Source organism: Populus alba, chromosome 16, assembly GCF_005239225.2.
Source record: "Populus alba chromosome 16, ASM523922v2, whole genome shotgun sequence".
In the NCBI taxonomy this organism is placed as follows: Eukaryota; Viridiplantae; Streptophyta; class Magnoliopsida; order Malpighiales; family Salicaceae; genus Populus; species Populus alba.
Genome location: NC_133299.1, coordinates 3,041,059 through 3,065,053, shown reverse-complemented (window position 1 = coordinate 3,065,053; position 23,995 = coordinate 3,041,059). Strand labels below are relative to the sequence as shown.

At 36.3% G+C, this 23,995-nt stretch overlaps 1 protein-coding gene across 1 annotated transcript; it reads right to left on the bottom strand.

Moving 5' to 3' along the window:
- Positions 1-8,704: 8,704 nt before the first annotated feature.
- On the bottom strand, positions 8,705-10,192 carry LOC118033313 (UPF0481 protein At3g47200). The gene has a single exon (XM_035038248.1). The coding sequence runs from the start codon at positions 10,190-10,192 to the stop codon at positions 8,705-8,707; it is 1,488 nt and encodes a 495-aa protein (XP_034894139.1).
- Positions 10,193-23,995: the final 13,803 nt, after the last annotated feature.

Genomic DNA, 23,995 nt, shown 5'->3' with positions numbered 1-23,995 from the left:
ACCTGGTCGAGTCGTCTATGGTTAGTGGAGGAATTTGGAGTCTCCCAGCTAGCCATGTTCTTTTGAACTGTATATCAGTGAAGAGGCTGGTTTTGCTAGGCTTGAAATGGATTCCCACCGTGGTAAGCTCCTTCGCAGGATGATAACGATACAAGCTTGTCCTTGAACTATCAACAGGAGCCTTCTTGTCAACAAAAGTTACAAAATGCTTATGAAAGATTTCAAGGAGATGGCTGGCACTATAGTTCTCTCCCATTTCTGGGTCTTTTGCGGAATAGTTTGATATTGTTCTTCGCAAAATAGTTTTGCAGAAGAACTTTGATATCTTTTTCCTGAGTGACTCACGTTGACGGGGCATTGCTCGAACGTGCTTAATGAAATCCTTGATCAATTTTATCCCTTCTCCATCTGATTCGAATCTCAACTTCATCAATGACCTGAGGACTACAAAAGGGAGTTGGTTCTCTAGTAAGAACATGTCTCGTGCAACTAAAGCTGCAAAGTGACTGGACATCTTCAGATTTTGATGGTCACGAAGTAGACAGTGCATGAATTGGATAACAAATCAACCATCAAGAAACATCATCCTGGTGAATTCGGTCATGTCAACGAGTTTAAATGATTCATCCTCAACATAGCATCTTCTCGCCTCTTCAGCCACATCCACCACGGTTTTGTACACCTCTTCAATGCGTTTTCCACTCTTTTGCACAAATCCGAGCACCATACTTCGTTTAGACTTCTCCATCTCTTTGAGCCCATCAAGCTTCCCGTGGTAGTAAGGACCTATGGAGACCACCATGGGTTCGTAAGATTTCTTGTTCGAGTCAATCCCACTAAATATCTGTGGAACCCTTGGAATAATTCCAGGCCCTTGCTGCTGGCTCATGGTGTCTGTCCGCTCAACGCTCATCATGGATCCCAACCAATCATTATTTTCTGGGACTAAAATGCGTGTTTCTTCCATTAGAAGTACAGATATTTACTGAACAAAGGATATTGTGAACAAAAGAATTTTTCTGCACTTCCAATGCATATCAAGAACAGGCCACTATGGATCTATTAAATACCAAGTTAGGAACTAGAATCTTACCTTACTTGGAAGTTGAGCTTTGATGCTTTTACAGTTTTTGCTCTTGTCCAATACGTGTTCCTCAACTTTAGACAGCTTCAGCAATAAAATTTGCAGTGTAACATCAAACTTAACGCTTAAGTTTCTTGACATCAAATTAAAGTGGTAGGTTGCATGGTAGCACTGTGAATAAACAAGAAGAAAATTGTCATTAGATAGTGTGATTACTTTGTCAAAATACTACATATACTGCTTGCAAAATCGAAATATATCTGCTTAGTTTCTTACATTGTTATCTCATTTATGATGGCTGGTCACCATTTTCCAATGCACAAATTATAGAATGGTAATTATTAAAAAAATCCCAAGTAATTGTGCGCAGTCCAAAACGCAGATAAGTGTTAAAGAATATATGTTTCAAGATTTCCAGGTAGTAATATATACTAATAACATGAGAAATGCGTGTAGGGGAGATAAAGATTGGATTGTTCCATGCTCAAAGTGCAAGAAAATTAAAGAGCATCGAACCAACTTTTGTTAATTTCTCCAGTCTTTAGTGATGATAAAAGAATAGAAGTCGAGCCCTACCAGGCTGCAACCTGTGTTTTGATCATTTGTTTTCTTTTTGTGCTTAATAAGCTTGGACAGAATTTCTTTTTTAAAGAAAAAAGCTTGGAAATAAATTCTTTGTCGAGAGACTGGGGTAGAATTTAAGGACAAGCTTAAAAGACCGACTTTGTTATACGTATATTATAGATTATTAAAGAATAATATAAAAGACTGGGGTAGAATTGTTATATATATGCATCTAGTTTTGAGCACTAAACAATTTTAAAGTATGCATCTTAAATTTGTTGAAGTGGATCGGCAGAATTACAGGAATTATATTTTAGTTTTTCTCTCTTATTTGTGTTTTCAAAGTTAATTTTGAGCAAATCAAACAATTTTTTTGATGTTTTATTTCTACACATTATTTTTAAATTAGTAGTGATACATGCAGGCAATTTTTATGAATTTTAATATGATTAATTAGGAATTAATGGATACATGATTGCATTTTTATTTGTTTATTTTTATGAAATGCGTCTACTACAGTGTGATTATTGGAAAGGAGCCGAGAGAAGAAAAATTGAAAACATGAAGAAATTGGTTGAAATACAATGGAGATTTTTAGATAACATTAAGACACCCAATAAACTTCGAGGGGTAAAATTTTCCTTTATATTTCAATATTATCCATGGAATTTCCTTCACCCTCCGTTGAAATACATTGCATTGATTTCCAAACTTAACACCCCAACGTCACAGAGGGTTAGCGCCCATATTCAAGAAAACAACTATCTACTTATTTCTGTTAGTGCAAACCTGACTCTAATACTAATACTAATTTGTTAAGACAATCTTTTTGAGATGCATAAATGAAAAAAGATAATAAAAATAAATAAATAAAAGATAATAATATATAAATTCACATGATTTGATAAATTACCTACAGATCTATTACAGACTATAGAGGACATCTTGATGATCATGATTATGTGAAAGAAAGTAAAAATAAGAAAAATAAATTGCCATCCAATTTTATGATTATTAAAAATTCTAACTGATATTTCAGAGATTTTTAGGTAAGAAGCTAGTTATATTAAAAAAAAATCATCATAAAAAACCCTATTTAAAATAATTTGAATTATTATTTAATTTTAATAATAAAAATATATATTTTGCATACATGCTAACATTCGCTTACTGCATGCTAGGATTTTTTTTTTTTTTTTTAACACCTTTCTTTGCACTGGATGAACATGCCCCCAAAAGTCCATTAATTGAGAGTGATAACATACGAGCTTAATCTGAAACATAATGAAGGAAATGAGCTTAAAAACCCAATTCAATATTCATCATCTCCTTTGGTCCAAACTACCGTGCTTTTAGAAGTGGGGATTGAGCTTCAAGGCTAGCCCTGAGACCCATTCACTCTTTAAACTCATGTTTGGTTTAGCAAACAATTAGAAAGCCCCATAGATACACCATCACATATTCAAAACTTAAAAATAATTTATTTTAATTAGGATGTTTTAGGTATTAAATTTTTGGACATAGTGTGATTTAGTGATGTGGAGATTCAATGCAAGAAAGGGAGAGAGAAGCGGAGATATACCACGGTGGCTGTTGTCACTGCCACACCAACACAGAACCACCACAACAGCAGTCGAATCGCAGCCTTGAACCAGCCTCCGAGCAGCCCTCCACACTTTCGTTTTCCCGCAAACAATTCTGTTTCAATCCCTTTCTTTTCCTACTACTGTCACCTCCACATCACTTAAAGAGTGCTACAGTAATCACTTGAGTATTATTTATTTTGCTAGAATAGTTACTAGTTGAGGATCACCAATGCTCTTATCATTCTTGCTTGCTATTATAACTAAGAATTTGGTTTGCTAGTATTTATACGTCTAAGAATCAAAAAATTTGAGTTTTTTTTTAATGCAAGCTTCGTTGGGTCTTACACTATCGTTTTTTTATTATTATTATTATATAACAATCAAATAATTTTTACCTATTAGAATAAAAATTTATTTTACTAAAAAATGCTACTGATACTCAACCTCTAAATTATACCTATCTGTGTAAAAAATTTCTATTTTATTCTCCTTGTTTTCATACTCGATCTTTTACACTTCGTCCACTCGTTGTTTTCTCCGCGGTACCCTTTGCAATGAAACCCCATTAATTCACTGCAGTCTAAAACAAAAATCAAATGTGACTGGATCATCAAGTAGTTAATGGACCTTCCATTTTATTAAAACTTTTTTTCTTCTACTTACAGTTACATGTGATGTTACTATTCTACAAAAATCTTATAAACTTATTGTTGATTATAACTAGACTTATTTGACAGTGTTTTAATTTTTTAGAAGCAAGCAGTCCTTTTTATTTAATTTTTTAGTTCAATTGGCCAATAGAATTCACATGCCATTATCCTTTTGCAGTTACTGAACTTGTGGAAGGGAGCTCATCTAGGAGAATAGTAGAATTAATCTGCAGAATTAACAAGGTAGTTACAATCTGAGAACAACGGTTTTGAAGTTCCACAACATGCAAATGACCCTTGTTTAATTTGAAGAACATAGAGCAAAATGTCCCTCTTCCATCCCCTATTTGTGGATTCCACGCATTGAGCAAAAAACAATTAAGATGCAAAGTTGGTAAAAAAATCACCCCCCCTCCCAATTTTCTATATGACATTGCCGCATCTCTCCTCTCTCTTTCTCTCCCCGTGTTTATAGCGACCACCACCTCATCTACACCCAACACCATTGCAACCTCATCTTCTCACCGGTAACAGTAACAACCACTATCACCACCACCACTAATTTCTTATTCTTTCTCTCTAACACAAATTTCTTCTCCTTTAACAACTTGTCGTAGATCATAAATTTTCAAATAACCATAATACTAAGTAACGATTCTTGAACTTCATAATATTAACTTTATGTTTATACCCAAAACACTTTTCAACATACTCAAGAGGCAACTTTGTCATTCGATGGTATGCACGTCATAACAATAACTATCAAATCTAAATTACTTCTATTTACAATATAATATGAATTTTTTGTGTTCGTGTTCATGTGTGCATGTGATGAATTTATGCTTATATTCTAATATTTTGAGACATTTTTTTGATGATGTGAGCAAATTTGAGTTGGATCGGTGTGATCCTATACAAGCCTTTTAAGGATGAGTGGCAGCTCTTGGGTCCATTTTAATTACATAATCTTGAATAGGCTATGTCTATTATTTGTTCACCATCCTTTTGTGTCCAAGATTCATATTGTAAAAGTGAAGATTGAGCCTTATTATTAAGCCTAGATCCCAAATCACTATAGTTTTTACATTAAATAAAAAACACTAATATAGTTTAGGTAAATTCTTAGCATGTAAGCACACTAGACATATTTATTAAAAACAAACAACAATGTAACTTAATTTAAATAAAATATAAAGGATGATAACTATCTTTTTTATTACATAACTAGCTTCATACCTAAAATATCTAAAAGATCAATTAAGCTTCCTAGTTACTAAAAAACTAGGTATGATTATTTTTTTTAATACAATTTTATATGTAGTTCACCTCGATGCCCCCTATAATAGAATGATGATTGTACTAGGGACCACTTTAAGGGCCAAACATTGTTTGTTTCTCTATGATAATGTGCTTGATGCTATTTAATACATGTTCTAAAAAATATTTATTATGCTTGTTTATCCAATTTAATTAATGTGTATTTATTTATGATGGCTGATTACCATTTTCCAATGCACAAATAATTATAGAATAATAATTATTAAGAAATCCCAAGTAATTATTGTACGCAGTTCAAAAAGTAGGTTTTCTTTTTTTAAAAAAAATAAACGTGTGTAATTAAAAATAAAGTTAGAGAACCATTAAACTAATGGAAATCTAGCAATAATAATAATAATAATAATAATAATAATAATAATAATAATAATAATAAACATAGACAAGTGCCTTTTTACATAAGAGAAAAAAGTAAAAAAAAAAAATTAAATCAAACAACCCAAATCCTTACATAACACAAAGTATAAATTATTAAGTTAAAGAGCGTGTTTGAGAATATGGTTTAAACCGCACGCATTCCCTCAAAATTAAAAAAAATTGTTTTTGTTAAATTTTTTTAATATTTTTAGATCGTTTTGATGTACTGATTTTAAAAATAATTTTTTAAAAAAAAAAAAAAATATTATTTTATTACATTTATAAACAAAAAAATATTTGGAACCTCAACCGCTACCACATATTCCAAACAAGCTTGAAAGATATGGAAAACATTTCTAATCCAAATTAGGATACCATCTAACCCTCTGAATAAATCCATTCATGTGTACTTAATGTGTGTGTGTTTCCAAAATTTACAGACCGCAATTATATTTATAACATGTGAAATGTCTTTAGAAGAGATAAAGATTTGGAATATTGTTCCATGCTCAAAGTGCAAGAAAATTAAAGAACATATACAGAACAAACTTTTGTTTCTCCAGTCCTTAGTATGAGAAAAGAATAGAAGTCGAGCCCTACGAGGCTGCAACATGTGTTTTGATTCGTTTTCTTTTTGTGCTAAGTAAGCTTGGACAGATTTTTTCTTTAATTTTAAAAAAGCCTGGGAAGAAATTCCTTTGTCGAGAGACAAGGATTGGATTTAAAGACACGTTCCACCCTTTTCCTGTTCACATCTCAATACTTTCTTCATTAACTTATTTATTTACTATCAATATATATATTATTTAGGACGATCACTTAAAATTGAAGTAGCTTTTAGATTAGAGCAATTATTTTATTAACTTGGAAGTTGGGCTTACTTTCTTCTCCAAAGCATGGTCGTGTTCTTAACAAGAGAACAAAGTTAAAACTATCATAACCAATATGAAGTTAGCATTTTGGACGGACGTTATATTATTAGTTTTTTAATTACCTGCCATAATGGAATGGATTCTAAGGCTAAGAAAAGTTTTTGCTACTATTTAATTACGAAAGAGAAGAAATTTATCGAGCGTTTCTATTATTCAATGAAGTTGCATTATGTTTTTTTCATCATATTCTGCCAATGTTATTAATCCTCACAACCGACCTTGAATGCATCACAATTTTTCTTTTGTGTTAATAGATTGAATGCATATTTTGGCTCAATCATATACACTCATGTCTTTTGTGAAAATAATTACATGTTAGATTACAGGGCTAAACAAGAAGTGCGGAGATCATGTGAATTTGTTGACTGGTTTTGAATCATCCATCAGTCCTGTGGATCTGCTTGTGTGTTTTAAGCTGTTATGCATGTGAGAATATTATTGTTTGATCTGTAGAGGAAAGCTTAGTTAGGAGGTCATTCTGATGTCTATTGGTAGTTCTCCCCGGCTTCATTGCTTCATTGTAGTTTCTGTGCAGAGTTATATGTGGTTCTTTGGTTATTTTGTGTTTTATTTTCCTTACTCTGGGCTGTTCGTTCTCTTTGTGTTATTCTGCCATAGTATGATATTATGCAGATTATGTACTAATCCCGCCAGCTTTTGGCATTTAATGAAATAAGTGTCTTTCAAAAAAAAAAAAATGTAGAAACACACATGTTATTATATCATTTGAGTTTTGCAGACTAGCACGTGAAATGCGTGGGAGGGACAAAGATTGGCAGGAATACTTCATTATATGTCTTTAATCTTTAGATAAAGTGAGCAACGTAGAGCAAGCTAGCTAGCTATATGTCTTCCCATAAAAATGTGTCTTCTCTTTTTTGTACCAAGTAAGTTACTCAAATTTTGCTTCTTTTGGAATCAACATATTAAAGTAATTAAATGCTTATTCTATTATCTAAATAACTGTTTTATTAATAAATCAATTGATTATTATTAAAAAAAAAAAAGAGTAAAAGCTTATTGGTTTTTGTTTTTGTTTTTGTTATTTGTTAACTAGAATAAAATCCCAGTTTTTTACCTACATGGAATCTGTTCCCAATTGTTCAAGAGAATATTTTGGCATAACCTATAACACAATAACACATTGTAAGAAACTAACTATTTTTTTTATATATATTATAATGTATGATGTTTTTCAAGAAAGTTTTTCACTCAAAAATATATATAAATATTTTTTTATTTTTAATATCAATATGTTAAAACTATCTAAAAACACACAAAAAAAATATCAATTTAATTTTTTTTAACCCAGACCCTACGTTGTTTCTTATATTACATAGAAGGTTTAGGGTTCCATCCACGATTTGAACATGGGGAGTCGAATTGTTTAGCCCAAAAAATTTGAGAGCACAATAGTTAATGGACTCTGCTTATGGCGGTAACCGACTCCTTATTTGGATTGTGGCGTTAGCCAAGTCAGAACATCCCTTTTTATGTCTAGCTAACTAATAGCCACTAACCCTCTCATTGCTAACTATCCCAAGAAAATAAAATAAAATTACATTCTATAAAATGAATAATGATGATCGATTATACAAGAAACTAATTTTCCTAATTCCTATAAGGAAAGGGAAGTGCTTAACATAATGGTAGCACTTCGTAGAGAATAATATTAGAAGAATTCATCAACATAATGATTGATGCAGAAGAGACTGAATACGGATTTGATAGCTATGGTCTATAGTGACAGGATAGATCAACGCTAGTAGGAAACAGTAGATCAGGTCCCATATGGATATATTTTGCGCACAAGTCGTAGGAAAAGAGCTATGCAATTCTGCTATATAGGACTTAACATGGCACTTGTTATAATGCCAGAAATAAATGAGTTAAGTGAAACTTCTTCTTGCTTGCAGTGGATGTTTAAGTAAATTTAATATTTTTAATAACTAACAAAAATTATATGGAGGTACTTAACCAAACAAAAAGGCAAACAGGTCAAACAACAATATGGAGCATCGAAGACAGAAATGTATGAAATCTAAATAATTCATAACACACAGAAACGTTTTGCTTAAAACCTCATATACTCATGATAGGATAATACATGAGAGGTGCAACATGTAGCAACTGTCCAAACAATCCTCTCTGTTGATATAAAAAAAGAAAGAAAACACTCATTCACGAATATGGTATTTAGGGGTTAAGGGTAACATTTGTGGCAGGCATTTTGCAGATACCGAGATCTGGGCTTGTGGGAACTATTACTACGTAGGCCTTTATGGCACTTACTATGAGGCCATATATGAATGAATACTTTAAAACGAAGGAATAAATAGGACCCTTATAATGAAGGATCCATCGCTTGAACCCGTTTCTATAATGCGATTCGATGGCACTTTTAACCTCCACGTAAGCATAGGGATTGGGCACTAAGTAATCTGATATCTGATTGAACAGTTCTGCTACCTCTTTGTCGTTTCCAAGAGTACTGAAGAGTACGCCTTTTGTTCGCAGCTCATTCACATCTTCGGGGTTATCAATCAATGAATCCATGAAACATACGTAAGAAGTGACCCAATCATTGGGTGCACCGAGAAATGCTTCATAGGCTACCAGGTTTAAGAGCAGGGGCTTGGTTGAGTCATCTATGCTTAGTGGAGGAATGTAGAGTCTTCCGGCGAGTAATGTTCTCCTGAACTCGACATCGGTGAAAAGACTAGTCTCGCTTGGTTTGAAATGGATCCCAACATTCCTAAGCTCCTTGGCAGGAAAGTAACGGCCAGACCAGGTCTTTCGAGAATCATCCCTGTACCAGCTTTTTCGTGTACTAGCATCGGGGACCTCTTTGCTTCCAACAAAAGTGAAATGAAAAAGTTCGAGAAGATGGGCTGCAGGCTTACAAGGGGCAGTCATCTGGCCTTTTGGATCTGTACATAGCAATATTCTGCGAAAAAAATTCGAAATGGTTAGTAAATGTTTTTTTGTCTTTTCCCTGCATGACTCTCTTTGAGTGGGCTTTGAACGAATATGATTGAAGAAAGCGTTAAACAATTCATCAATGTTCTCTCCTCCGAACCTCAACCTCGTTAATTCATTAAGAACTTCAAAAGGGAGTTGGTTCTCTAGTAAGAACAAATCCCTTGCAACCAAAACGACATCGTGACTAGACATTTTTAGTTTCTCAGGTTGCTTTAAGAGGCAGAAGAGGAATTGAAGAATGAAACAACCATCAAAAAACATCATCTGGGCAAATTCCTCGTTCTTGAGCTGGCTTGATGCATCCTCTATATAGTATTTCCTTACTCTGCTGGCCACTTGCTCAACCCTACGGTACATTTCTTGGTACTTTTCTTTGTACCGTTCTAATTGATTGACGTCATTTACACAATCCTTGACAAACTGGCGGGCGAATCTAACCTTGAGCTTCTCCATTTCCTTGAGTTCATCTTTCCCATGGTGATAGGGACCGATGGAGACAAGAGATGGATCATAGCATTGCTCGTTCTGTTTAATTTGACGAATTGTTGACGGAACCTTTGGAAACTTTGGCAGGTTGGAAACATTGATCTCTTCATTTGTGGCAGCCATCATGCTGTCAAGCGATCCATAGTGGATCTCTTCACTTGTGTCAGCCATCGTGCTGTCCTGCCACCCATAGTGGCTTTGCCCGGTGGAAGACATCGTAATGTCATGGGGTGAGATCACGATTTCCTGCAGATTTGCACTCATTATTGGTGCATGCAGACTATTAAAGGAGGAGATTTTAACTATTTTGTTTCAAGCACATCAATAAAAGGATACGAGTCCATTATATATAGGACTTCAAAATATTGAAGTAGCTTTTGGTTTGGAATATTTTAGCTTGCTTGGAAGTAGAGCTTGATGTTGTTGGCTAAAGCTAAAGGAATAATTGGAATTATTTACCAGTGCTGTTGTTGCTCTAACTTTGGTGTTTACAGGGAATGAAGAAATTGGAGATCCCTCTGGACCATCACATCTATCCGTCTACCGCTTATTTTGAGCTCCTAATTAAAGCTAACATGTGAAATGCTGCAAGGGAGAGATAAATATTACCGGCACGCATGTTCCACGTGTACTTTATCCATGGATAAAATGTGGCATAGATCAGCGATATGTGCTCTTTCTTTTTTCTACTGGGCAACTATGATTGTCATATGTTTCAGTTTTAATAATGAAGTCATTACAGTTTATTTCCAAGTTTTCAAGAAATTGAACGTAACTGATCACTTGTCTTTTTTTAAACATAAATAAGGCATATATAGTCTACTCTCTTTCTTTTAATATAGTCCTTCATTTGTTTACAATATTTTTTTAAAAAGATATTTGCAACATGATCTACCGGTTTATTTGTTTTGGATTTTGTGTTTAAAATTTTTTGTCTTATACTATCTAAATCATTTTTCTGGGACTGAAATGTGTCGTTCTCCCACTAGAAGTACAGATATTTACTGAACAAAGGATATTGTGAACAAAAGAATTTATCTGCACTTCCAACGCATATCACGAACAGTTCACCCACTACTAGAAAGAGGGGCAATTAGCAACGGAATTTAGCAACGGATAATTCCGTTGCTAAATTCAGTATCAGATTTGCAACGGATTACACATATATTAGTTTTTTAATATCAGCAACGGATTTTAGCAACGGAAAATCCGTTGCAAAATTTACGTTGAATTTAGCAACGGATTTTCCGTTGCTAAGTAAAAAATAATTAATTAAATTTTAATATAAAACCAAATTTACGAAGACCGTTGATAACATTTCCAAGGATAAAATCTCAACCGTTTATTCTTTGCTGGCTTTGGTAAATCGATCCGCACCAACTTCTCCCCCCACACCGAGATGCAAACAGATCGAGACCAAATGAACAAAACCAACAGGTGAAAATTAATGATCTTCCACTCTTCCACTCTTCCAGTCGATCTCCTTCGTCCCTAAGAACATCGATCCATAAGTGTAGAAAAAATCACCCTCTCTTCATCGATTTGATTTTCCTTTTTCCCAAACATTTCATCTTCTTCGCGTCTTCAGGATCCCTAATTCTTCTCCTTCATCTGAACAAAATCGAACCAGACCCATCATTATCACCATCGAACATGCTGGTTTAAGGTATCTCATTGTAAACGGGTTGGGTGTTTCACGGTTTTCTTCAATAGTTCAGGTAAGTAATTAATGGTTTTTGTTTTTTGTTTTTGTTTGTTGCAATTTAACTTGCACTAAAAATTTTTCACCCAACTTTCCCAATCTCAGGTTTTTTTCTGTCATGTCGAACGATCTCGGTCACCTGTAACTCAAGAACACAGGTAACATTTTTTTTTTTCAATGCTTTGAATAATGGTTTTAGGCTATTAATTCGATAATATAGGTGTTTATGAAATGTTTTTACCATGATCTATAACGTAATTAAGCATGTGTAATTGAAAATTTATCAAACCCCAATTTAATTTTTAGGGTTACGGTTCATAAATATTTGAATGTCCCAGCAGTTGAGCTATAATCATTTTTGCTTCCCTTTGTTTTCTTTTTGCCAGTAGATAGTTGTTTTCCCCCATGAGATACCTTCATATCATCGTGTAAGTGGGATGATTTTTTTTCTGTTCAAACTCCTGTTTTGTAAGATCCAATGTTATATCTCCACATTTTCTCATCTCCTTAGGCATATAATTGTCTTTAAACAAAACAAGGCTTTTATCACCTTTGCTCCCATTGTCTCTCGGGTCACAACATAATTTTTTAGAGCAACTAACTTTTCCAGTCAAAGTAGCTTGATAACACTCGAAATAGTGAAAGTTATGAAGGGTTTCAGATTAGAATTTAGGTCTTACAGGTACTGTATTATTGAATTTGATAGCAGTTGATTGGGCATGGTATTCTGACATCAAGATACAACCATGAGTAGTGTTTGTTTTTGTTCATTTAGTAATTTGTGTTCTTAAACCATGAGAGGAGAATGAATTCTATGAATACGCGCGACAAAATATTATAACATTACTGTTGCTATCCAATTTTTGACCCATGTTTTGATATATTTTCAAAAAATCCAAAAATAGAGAAAAACAATGAAAATCCAAAAAATATGTTTTTTAATATATTTTCGTCATTTTAGCATTTTCAACGTCGTCTAAAAAGGAATTTAAATTGTTAAAAGATTTTCAAACGCGTTCGACTTTTCACGCGTCATTTTTAAATCGTTGATTTTCCGCATTTGAGTCGACGTTGATATTGCTCGTTTTCAAAAAATACAAAAAATAAGAAAAATCAAAATTTACAAAAAAGAAAGAAGTTGAGGGACCAAGTTGAAAAACCTAGCAACATTTTGCCTATAAATACTAGTTTCCTCAACACATTCAAGTGGGGGCAATTTTGAAATATAAAAAAAAATACAAAAAAAACAACCTAACCCTGAACCTATCTCTACCAAGCCTGCCGCCCCCCTCCCTTGGAATTTTGTTTCCCGAGCCTTCTTCTCCTGAAGCCAAAACACAGCCGCCCTGACCTTTTTGCATTTTTGAACACCGGCCAAACAACCCCTCCACCATTTGATTTTTCAGTTTTCTCTTCTTCCACCCGAGAGCAGCCCCCATTTTTCCAAACAACAGCCCCCCACCACTTTGATTTTTTTTTTAGTTTTCTCTTCTTCTCTACTGAACCGAAAGCCCTCACCTTCACTCTCCCCTCTCAGCCGTTCCTCTGGACAACCATCAACCCAGAACTTTCCCTCTCAGCTGCAGGAGCAAGGGACGAACCGAACGGAGACCATAGCAGCCTCCTCTGCAATCTTCTTCCTTCACCGGCCATCGCTGCTCTCTTCTCTTTCCCTCTCCCCCACCTGGCCGACACCACGATCTGCTCGTCTTCTGCCTCCCGCAGCAAAGACGACCCAGCAGCAGCTCCTCCACCACGCACGGCTGCACCCGCAGCTCCGGCCTCCAGCCTTGAGCCACTCCTCACTCCACAGCAGGTCGGCCACAGAAGAAGAAGGAAGAACAACGGCTGGAAAGTAAAACGGAAGCAGACCCGAACGGTGGAGAAAATAAAACAGATCTGGAAAACTAAGAAAAATTAAAATCGACTGCTGTGTTGTTCTTTGATTGATCTGCAGGTTGGCGCCGGCGAGGAAAGAAGGAGGGAAGAGGTCGTTGCAGACCCCCCCTGTTTTCGCCTTGTTTTCACGGGGCGCGTGAGATCCACGCGCCACCACTGCCACTGCTGTCCCAGCGGCTTCGCAACACTGTTCCGGCGAGTTAGAGGTTTCCAGCACTGTTCCGGAATGTTTTTGGTTCATTTTGTAATTTCCAAATTGTTTTAATGTAATATTTTATTTAGTTTTGAGTTTTTTGTAATTTGTATTTGTATTATGGATGTAAAAGAAAAGAAAAAACAAAAAGAAAAGAAAAGAAAAGAAATAAAAACAGTGAAAGTGTATGTGTGTGGTTGTATTTGTTTTATGAATTTGTTATTTTTATTTATTTTATTTTTTCAGGATAAAATTGCAAATATATTAAAGAAGAATTTAATATTTTGATCGGATCACGGTTAAGAATTATTAACTTATACGTAAGTGATATTTCTAATTTCCGATGAAAAGATAATTATTAAAACTTCTTTAACACATCAAATTCGTGAAGCAGCTTGCCTCAGGTAGGGTGCGTTAGGGGCGCTAATACCTTCCCTAACCACAACCAGTCCCTTACCCACGATCTCTGACAAGACCAGTACATCAGGTTTCCTAGTAGCCCTCAATGAATTACTAGGTGGCGACTCCAACGAACCGAATTCAAACACTACACAACAGAGATAAATCGCCAGCCGATGCCGCGCGCTGATTTTTTTCGGGGTGCGACAGAATGGCGACTCCGCTGGGGAAGGTACTGTTTCTGACAATATTGGACTAAGCTTTGTGTATTTGATGTGTTTAAATTTTTGCATTTTTATCTTGTTAATATTTTTTCCCATGCATTTTTTAGAATTGTCTCATGCATCACCTGTATTTATTTTTAAAAGCACACACAAGCTTCTAGGTTAGGTGGGGAACTAGCGATCTGCCCTAAGACTATTGGTCAGGGTTCAGATGCGTGAAACACCCAACTCATATCTGAGTGCCTGCTTGGTAATTGTGGGTATACGTGCCTTAACCATTCCTTGCAACGCCCCCATACTGTCTTTACGAAGAACGTCACTGGGCAGATATGAGACCCTTTTGAGACCAGATAGAAAACTTACCCATGTTCACATAATGAATAGAACCTGTTCTTAGCTTGTATGTGCCATCGTTTTTTTTGCATAAGGGCAAACCCTTCTTGAAGCATCTTGACCTCAAGACTTGTGGGTGACACATTGGCCGTTGCTCCGAAAATTTTCATTGTAGAGTTTGGGCAAAAATCACGATTCTTGTCCATCATACAAGAGTTACGACCATATTGTCACCTCTCGAAGGGTGAGTTCATCATATAGATTACATATTCATACATTTATCATACATGAACCGGGTTGAAAGGTAGGTCCCCCGCACAAGCTGTGCTGCAAGTGATTGGAGAAAAATGATGGAGGTGAAGAAAGATGTCAGATAGAGGCTCATTATCAGATTAAGGTTGAGAGCATTAAATGTGAAGTAGCTGGACTCAGATCTACTCGAACAAGTGTTGAGCATCAAATGGAAAGAGAATATCTGCACAGTCTTCTGTGGGAACCCTGCTTGTTCACATCTAATTGAAGCTGTATCTCTCCTTTTTCGTCATGAACAAAAGCAACAACGCCTTCAGTCATCAACTAATGACAACTCTGGTTCTTATCCAGTTGCATTGTTAAATGTTCATCGCCTCCACATCATCTAATGGAACCAAACAAGTACCGGTCTCCTGTACATGGTGCATTAATCTGCTTTGAAGTTACCCCGATTACGAGCTCAATTGCAGTTCAGCAGCACAAGATGGTCTGAAAAACCATGATTGAACATTGAACTTCAATGTGGCAGAGCTCTCTCTACAAAAATCAATTTATGGTTCTGCAAATTGGGAAGGCAAGAGGGGATTTATAAGTTGCATATGCCACAAATATTTCTCTCATCAGTTTCAGCATGGAGACATCTTAGTACATTGAAGATCCAGACCTGGTCTGAAAAATACGAGCAAACTTCAAACTTCAACGTAGCAGAGCTCTTTCGACAGGAATCTGTTTGTAGATCCGCAAATGGGAAATCCAAGAAGGAATACAATAGTTTCAGATCAGCTATGATTTTCCTCCAACAGTGTCAGTATTAAAATGCAAGAGTAGAGAGAAGAGACATGCCTAGACTGAAAAACATGAAGAAGACTGAAAACTTTAACAGAGCAGGACTTCCTCTATAGGTGTTTTGTTTGCTGCACTGTCAGTGAGAAATCGAAGAGGGGACAAAGGAGTTTTAGATTCATCAGGTGCTCTTCCAATAGAGACAATGTGTGATTCCACACGTCGGTAGTGGCAATACTACAAGTTTCTGGGCGCTGCCAAGATTACCAAGCTGTTAGAAAGTTTTCTAACAATCCTCAACCAACCACAACAACATTGGAAGATTGACATGATGTTGTGAAGATCATCGAAAGAATTGAGCGAGCTATGAAGAAGTGAAGGATTGAAGGTTTTGTTATGGATTCCAGAACAATGATGAGAGGTGCATCAGAAGATGACTCTCGATTGAGAAACCTCAGTTACTTTGCCTAGTCAAGTCTCGCTCAAGCATCAATTGCTCAAATGTCTTTGCCAAGATTGACATTCCTCTGCCACTTATGTTTGTCGGCCAACACCTGCCAGATTCTAGAATTTTTGCTTGACTCCGACAAATCCCATGCAACCACCAATTTCTAGGTGGTATAATCCAGATAAGAGATGTGATGTCATGGTGGGGTCCTCGACCATTTTAGTAAACAGATGCAAGAGTTTCAAGAGTCGAGCTCAATTTGCGAAAGATGATGTCATCAATCATTTTCAGAATGACAAGTGATTGGAATTGCTCGGCAAAACATAGATATTGCCAGAGAAGCTGATCCAAGAAGGAGTTAAATTGTCAAGCATTTTTGTTATGGATTTTGCATTTTTGTTTTGATATCACATCTCATCCTTCAACGAAACATGCCTTGCTTTTGTCTTTTTGTTGTTTTGAAATCAACAGATGTTTAACATTTTATTTTGACAAAATGTTTTGATCAAACTCCAACATGCAATAAAGGTTAATCAAGTCGAAAGATTAAAAAGTGTTTTGATTACAGAAATGACTCGATACTTGAAAATAACATGAGGCGACTAAACAATTTTGAACTCATACCTCCTGAAACTGAACCACACATCATATAGCTAAGTTTAGCAGTATGCATAATGACATGTAGTGGATTCAATAGTTATGGACTCGTGAATCATGATTCTTGCAAGTCCAAATCATTACACTGGATGAGGTCAAAATTTATCGGTTCTAACCGACCTTGCTTGAAATGAGAAAAGGCCATCTTTGATATTCCCTTCACTTTCTAAAGATTATATCCCTTGTAGTCCCATTTTGAGCTGGATAAAATATCTTTTCATGAAAACCCTGACTAGGATCACACCCCACATTGGGGGCAGATGAGAGATTTGTTGGAGACATTGATATAATTAATGGATAAAGGGGAAGGCTTAGAACAAAGGTCCAATGATTGAGAGAGAGAGCTAAAAGAAAACACATAGACTAGGGGCATATGAGAAATTTTTAAGGAAGGCTATGATGAAAAAAAAGAAGAAGAAGAAGTTGAAGTTGCCTTCACTTAAAGACAAGTCAAAGATAAAGGAAGGAGAACGCCTATCAAGTCTATGAAGAGCAAAAGAAATTCCAATCAAGGAAAGGCACAACAAAAGTCAATACCAGAAAAAAAAGAGTTGATGGATAATTGATGTTGATCCTAGGTCTTTGAAACCCTCAAACACCATTTGAGCCTGTGAAATGCCTTTCTTTCATAACCATGAACCATAGCCTGCATTACGTGCTTTTAAAAGCCCTTTTTAATCAAGCAAGAAATTTGAACTGATAAATGGCGCTCTCAAAACTTGAAGAGTTTTTCTATAAGAGTCATGACTTCATAAATTAAGCTACTAGTTATTATGCATGCTGATAAAATAAATGCTAAGAAAAGAAACAACTTTTCTTAATAAAGCCTGAGCATCTTGTTTTTGAAATTCATAAAAATGTCACCTCATCACAGACCATCAAATGATATACCCAATATCAAGGATTCAAATTGATACAAAGAACCATGGAAAAAGCCATTTTAATCCTACAACGGGTCGATTTCTGTTTTCAAAATACAAGACAATCAAAGGACTGTGTATTTCGAATAACGTGTGTTGGGTCTTTGATCAAAAAGCTTGATTTTCAAAAGATTTCCAAAAAAGGACATCTCTGATTTCATTTCAACAAACTAGACTTTGAATAGACATGATTTTTGAAATATGAGAGTTGATTCCAGAACAAGGAAGATTATCAAACACAGAAGAACATTGATTGAGTATGCAAAACCGTTGATAGAAATGACATTGAAGTCCTCGACACTCCTTGAAAAGTTGAGCAGCTGGGGGCAATACAGTGGACCTTAAGAAGGGAAACAAACAGTATCCAGATCAGCTGGGGGCAAAGAAAGAATCAGATGATGAGTCATCAAAGTCCCGGAAAGTTATGATTATCATCTGACAATGACAAAGGAAAACATCATTGAGTATAAACTGATGAACGAGCATTCATATCATTGATGGGGCAATGTTGCTCAAAGACAATCCATGATTCAGTGAACTTCAGCAGCAATTGATGAGCAACGCTGCACTTGAAGGATATTTTCATATCTCCATCTTGGGTCACCCTCTGAAACATGGCTATGACTCCTGACAGATGTTATCGGGTGAGTGCATTTGAATGAACATCGAACATATGCACACCACCAAGACTGACTGTGGAACAATGATGCACTTGAAGGACAATCTTATATTGTCATCCTTTGAAACATGGTTATCGACAGACATTACCACACAACTGCATTGAATGAATGTCAGAAAGGCACCCACCCCGAAGACTGACTGTGTGGGACAATTTGTTTTGAAGCTAGATGAGCACTTCACCGCATGAGTATGGGTGATAGAAGTAGCATCATTGATGAGGCCGAGGCATTTCTTTTCACAATCTGATTAGAAGAGTTGAAAGGAGTCTATGAGAAGAGCACTGAGCATACAACCATGAGCCTTTGTACTGCAAGCTATGAGATGCATGATTGGATGACTGAATGAGTTCCAAGAAGGCTGATGATAACATGTACTTAAAGAGTACTGTTTCAAATAGAGGCAAGTTCATGACTGATTAACAATTGTGATGGGTATTGGCATGATGCACACAATCAATCAGAGGATAATTCTCAGAAGAAGCCAGGAGAAAATCCTTCATGATGAATCAAGCAGTACCACACTTGGGGGCAGGGTCAAGCTTGATAAACGATGCAAGCAGTAATTGTCGAAGACAGCCCGGGTTGGGCACTGCATTTACAGCTGAGTGGATGGCTTGCACATGAATGAGTCAATGCATCGAAAGAGCAAGGAAAGCTTTGGAATGAAAACAAAGGCACCCTATGACGATGGAGCATCAAAGAGGGGGGGACCTATATTTCAAAACAGGTAAGGATGCATGCATGTCATCTAACCTAAAAACAAAAAAACAAAAAAACAAAAAAAAAAAAAAAAAAAAAAAAAATTTTGCACATATTTTTGAATTGTTACAGGAAAAATCCTTAAGGAGGTCCAGCAAGATATTGGAAAAAGAAAGAAGCATGGTGGTGATGATAATAAAGAATCGGTTTCGATCATGGAATAAAAGGACGATGGGATGAACCCTAACATTAGGAAAATCCCAAAGAAATGACAAGATCAACCTTGCAATCGGGAAGCCTCGAGTTTTCAACCCTCGCAGTCAGGAAACACCGAGTTTTCAAATCCTATGATCGGGACTTATCAGGAAGCACCAAGTTTTCCAGCCCTTCTTCTATCATCCCCTCAGGACTTCGCCAGGTAAGTCCTATTTTTCACACTTGTCATATCACATTTTTTCCATCTGGGTAGGTCGCCCATCATAACGAGACCGTTCATCATATTTTTTCCATCCGGGTTGGTCACCCATTACAATGAGACCACATTTCATATTTTTTCCATTTTTGGGTAGGTCACCCATTACAATGAGACCGCACTTCATATTCTTTCTATTTGGGTAGGTCGCCCATCACAACGAGACTGTTCATCATATTTTTTCCATCTGGGTAGGTCACCCATTATAATGAGACCCCACTTCATATTTTTTCCATTTTCGGGTAGGTCACCCATGACAATGAGACCGCACTTCATCATATTTTTTCCATCTGGGTAGGTCACCCATTACAATGAGACCACACTTCTTCACATTTTTTCCATTTTGGGTAGGTCACCCATTACAATGAGACCACACTTCACATTTTTTCCATTTGGGTCGGTCACCCATACAATGAGACCAGCATTTTTCTAGGGTTCGTCACCCGTACAATGAGACCAGCATTTGTCTAGGGTTCGTCACCCGTACAATGAGACCAACATTTTTCTAGGGTTCGTCACCCGTACAATGAGACCACCATAGGGTTTGTCACCCGTACAATGAGACCAGCACTAGGGTTCGTCACCCGTACAATGAGACCAGAATGAGGTCGCCAGATGGGATCTCATGTAGCTTTGGTTAAAGGGAATCGCCAGATGGGATTTCAGGTTAACCGAGTTACACATATTTCGTTCCATTGAATGAGGTCGCCAGATGGGATCTCATGTAGCTTTGGTTAAATGGAATCGCCAGATGGGATTTCAGGTTAACCGAGTTACGCATATTTCGTTCCAGTTGAATGAGGTCGCCAGATGGGATCTCAGGTAAACCCAATGTGTGGGCAGGTCGCCCGTGAAAATAGACTATTGGGAGAGTGTGGGTCGGTCGCCCGTGAAAATAGACTGGGGTGAGTATGTGTGGGCAGGTCGCCCGTGAAAATAGATCAGTGTGAGTGTGTGGGCAGGTCGCCCAAGATAATGAAATCATTTTCCTTTTGTTTTCTTTACAAAGCTTACTATGCAAAATTTTGAGGAGTTTTGCTTCGTAAGCATTGTAAAGAGGGGGCATCTGTTGCTACCCAATTTTTGACCCATGTTTTGATATATTTTCAAAAAATCCAAAAATAGAGAAAAACAATGAAAATCCAAAAAATATGTTTTTTAATATATTTTCGTCATTTTAGCATTTTCAACGTCGTCTAAAAAGGAATTTAAATTGTTAAAAGATTTTCAAACGCGTTCGACTTTTCACGCGTCATTTTTAAATCGTTGATTTTCCGCATTTGAGTCGACGTTGATATTGCTCGTTTTCAAAAAATACAAAAAATAAGAAAAATCAAAATTTACAAAAAAGAAAGAAGTTGAGGGACCAAGTTGAAAAACCTAGCAACATTTTGCCTATAAATACTAGTTTCCTCAACACATTCAAGTGGGGGCAATTTTGAAATATCAAAAAAAATACAAAAAAAACAACCTAACCCTGAACCTATCTCTACCAAGCCTGCCGCCCCCCTCCCTTGGAATTTTGTTTCCCGAGCCTTCTTCTCCTGAAGCCAAAACACAGCCGCCCTGACCTTTTTGCATTTTTGAACACCGGCCAAACAACCCCTCCACCATTTGATTTTTCAGTTTTCTCTTCTTCCACCCGAGAGCAGCCCCCATTTTTCCAAACAACAGCCCCCCACCACTTTGATTTTTTTTTTAGTTTTCTCTTCTTCTCTACTGAACCGAAAGCCCTCACCTTCACTCTCCCCTCTCAGCCGTTCCTCTGGACAACCATCAACCCAGAACTTTCCCTCTCAGCTGCAGGAGCAAGGGACGAACCGAACGGAGACCATAGCAGCCTCCTCTGCAATCTTCTTCCTTCACCGGCCATCGCTGCTCTCTTCTCTTTCCCTCTCCCCCACCTGGCCGACACCACCGATCTGCTCGTCTTCTGCCTCCCGCAGCAAAGACGACCCAGCAGCAGCTCCTCCACCACGCACGGCTGCACCCGCAGCTCCGGCCTCCAGCCTTGAGCCACTCCTCACTCCACAGCAGGTCGGCCACAGAAGAAGAAGGAAGAACAACGGCTGGAAAGTAAAACGGAAGCAGACCCGAACGGTGGAGAAAATAAAACAGATCTGGAAAACTAAGAAAAATTAAAATCGACTGCTGTGTTGTTCTTTGATTGATCTGCAGGTTGGCGCCGGCGAGGAAAGAAGGAGGGAAGAGGTCGTTGCAGACCCCCCCTGTTTTCGCCTTGTTTTCACGGGGCGCGTGAGATCCACGCGCCACCACTGCCACTGCTGTCCCAGCGGCTTCGCAACACTGTTCCGGCGAGTTAGAGGTTTCCAGCACTGTTCCGGAATGTTTTGGTTCATTTTGTAATTTCCAAATTGTTTTAATGTAATATTTTATTTAGTTTTGAGTTTTTTGTAATTTGTATTTGTATTATGGATGTAAAAGAAAAGAAAAAACAAAAAGAAAAGAAAAGAAAAGAAATAAAAACAGTGAAAGTGTATGTGTGTGGTTGTATTTGTTTTATGAATTTGTTATTTTATTTATTTTATTTTTTCAGGATAAAATTGCAAATATATTAAAGAAGAATTTAATATTTTGATCGGATCACGGTTAAGAATTATTAACTTATACGTAAGTGATATTTCTAATTTCCGATGAAAAGATAATTATTAAAACTTCTTTAACACATCAAATTCGTGAAGCAGCTTGCCTCAGGTAGGGTGCGTTAGGGGCGCTAATACCTTCCCTAACCACAACCAGTCCCTTACCCACGATCTCTGACAAGACCAGTACATCAGGTTTCCTAGTAGCCCTCAATGAATTACTAGGTGGCGACTCCAACGAACCGAATTCAAACACTACACAACAGAGATAAATCGCCAGCCGATGCCGCGCGCTGATTTTTTTCGGGGTGCGACAATTACCATAATCTCTGTCAATACTAGTGCATTAGTGTAGTTCTTCATTATGTTGTTTGATCTTATCTGCTGCTGATCTGATGCCTTTTGTTTTGAAAACGAAGCTGGGTTAAGACATAAAGATTGATTGTTGATGATGTTCTTCTATCATAATATCAAACCAAATTCACATGATAATTTTTGAAGTTAAGCAGATTCATAATCAGGTTACTGATTTCTGTGTTTCAGGTTCCTGTTAGATACCTTAGGTTTATTTCATTTGACTGAGTCTACATACCTATGCATTGATTAAGTGGTGTGTATTGATTCTCTTGTATCAAAATTTAAATATGCATATTTAAGTACTGATGTTTAAATGTTTTGTTTTTTGTCTTCCATTTGCTACTTTTAGTTGGATTCTGTTTGTATCCTAATTAGTGGCTTAATGTAGGCACAATCTACTGATTTATCGATAAAGCAAAAAATTAAAAAAATAATTAGGACAAGAAATGGTTTGGATTCTGAAGTGACTGTTTTACTTTAATGGAAAAGAAACAAACTATTTCATCACAGATAACGTAAACTTCTTTACATTAAGACAAAAAAACTGTAAAGAATATAGATTTTTTATTATTATAAGTGATAGTTTTTAATTAGAATGAAATATAATAATATTGTATAATTAGATTACGACAAATTAATGCAAAATATAATGATATTATAAAAGCCTTTAATTTCAGTCATCTTTGCTGTCGTTTCAAGTCTGAACAGAAGAAACCATGGATCATGTTATGAGTCTCAAGTGTTCTGTTTTTAGGTTAGATCTTAGAAGAAAAAAAATTGTTATGAGAAGACAATTGCCATGAAAATATGAAAACTAAACGGTACTTTAACTTGGATATGCTTTCTGTTTTTCATAGTTTAACTTAGATTTGTTTTAAAGACTAGCAATTGATAAAGCTGGATGGGTTTAACATACTGTTTATGTTTTTTTATTTTCCAGCAATATGAATGGCTTAATGGATCACAATATAAATCAATAGAGTTGGTTAAGTCTGATTGGGTTGCAACAAGGAAATCTCCACCTTCGGCCATTGATTATTGGGGCTTTTGGTAAGTCTATTTTGCTCCATTTTTTGATGGTTGCTTAATTAGATTATGCTTAATTTGTCTACTGGGCATGCCTATTGTAATCTTTTCAATTACTGAATGTATTGCTGTAAATTAAAGCAATCTTTTCAATTAATGAATGTATTGCTGTATATTAAAGCACAGACGTCAATTGTTTTTCCTTCCATTTCATGTAGTAATAAATAAGAATTGGATTGAATAATTTCAAGATAAAAGAGACCTAAAGCAACGTTTTTTCAGGAAGAAATAAGACCAAACAAGATTCTTGATTTATTGATGCACATGCAACAATTAATAGCACCAATCTCTTTTTGCTTATTTGTTGAGCCA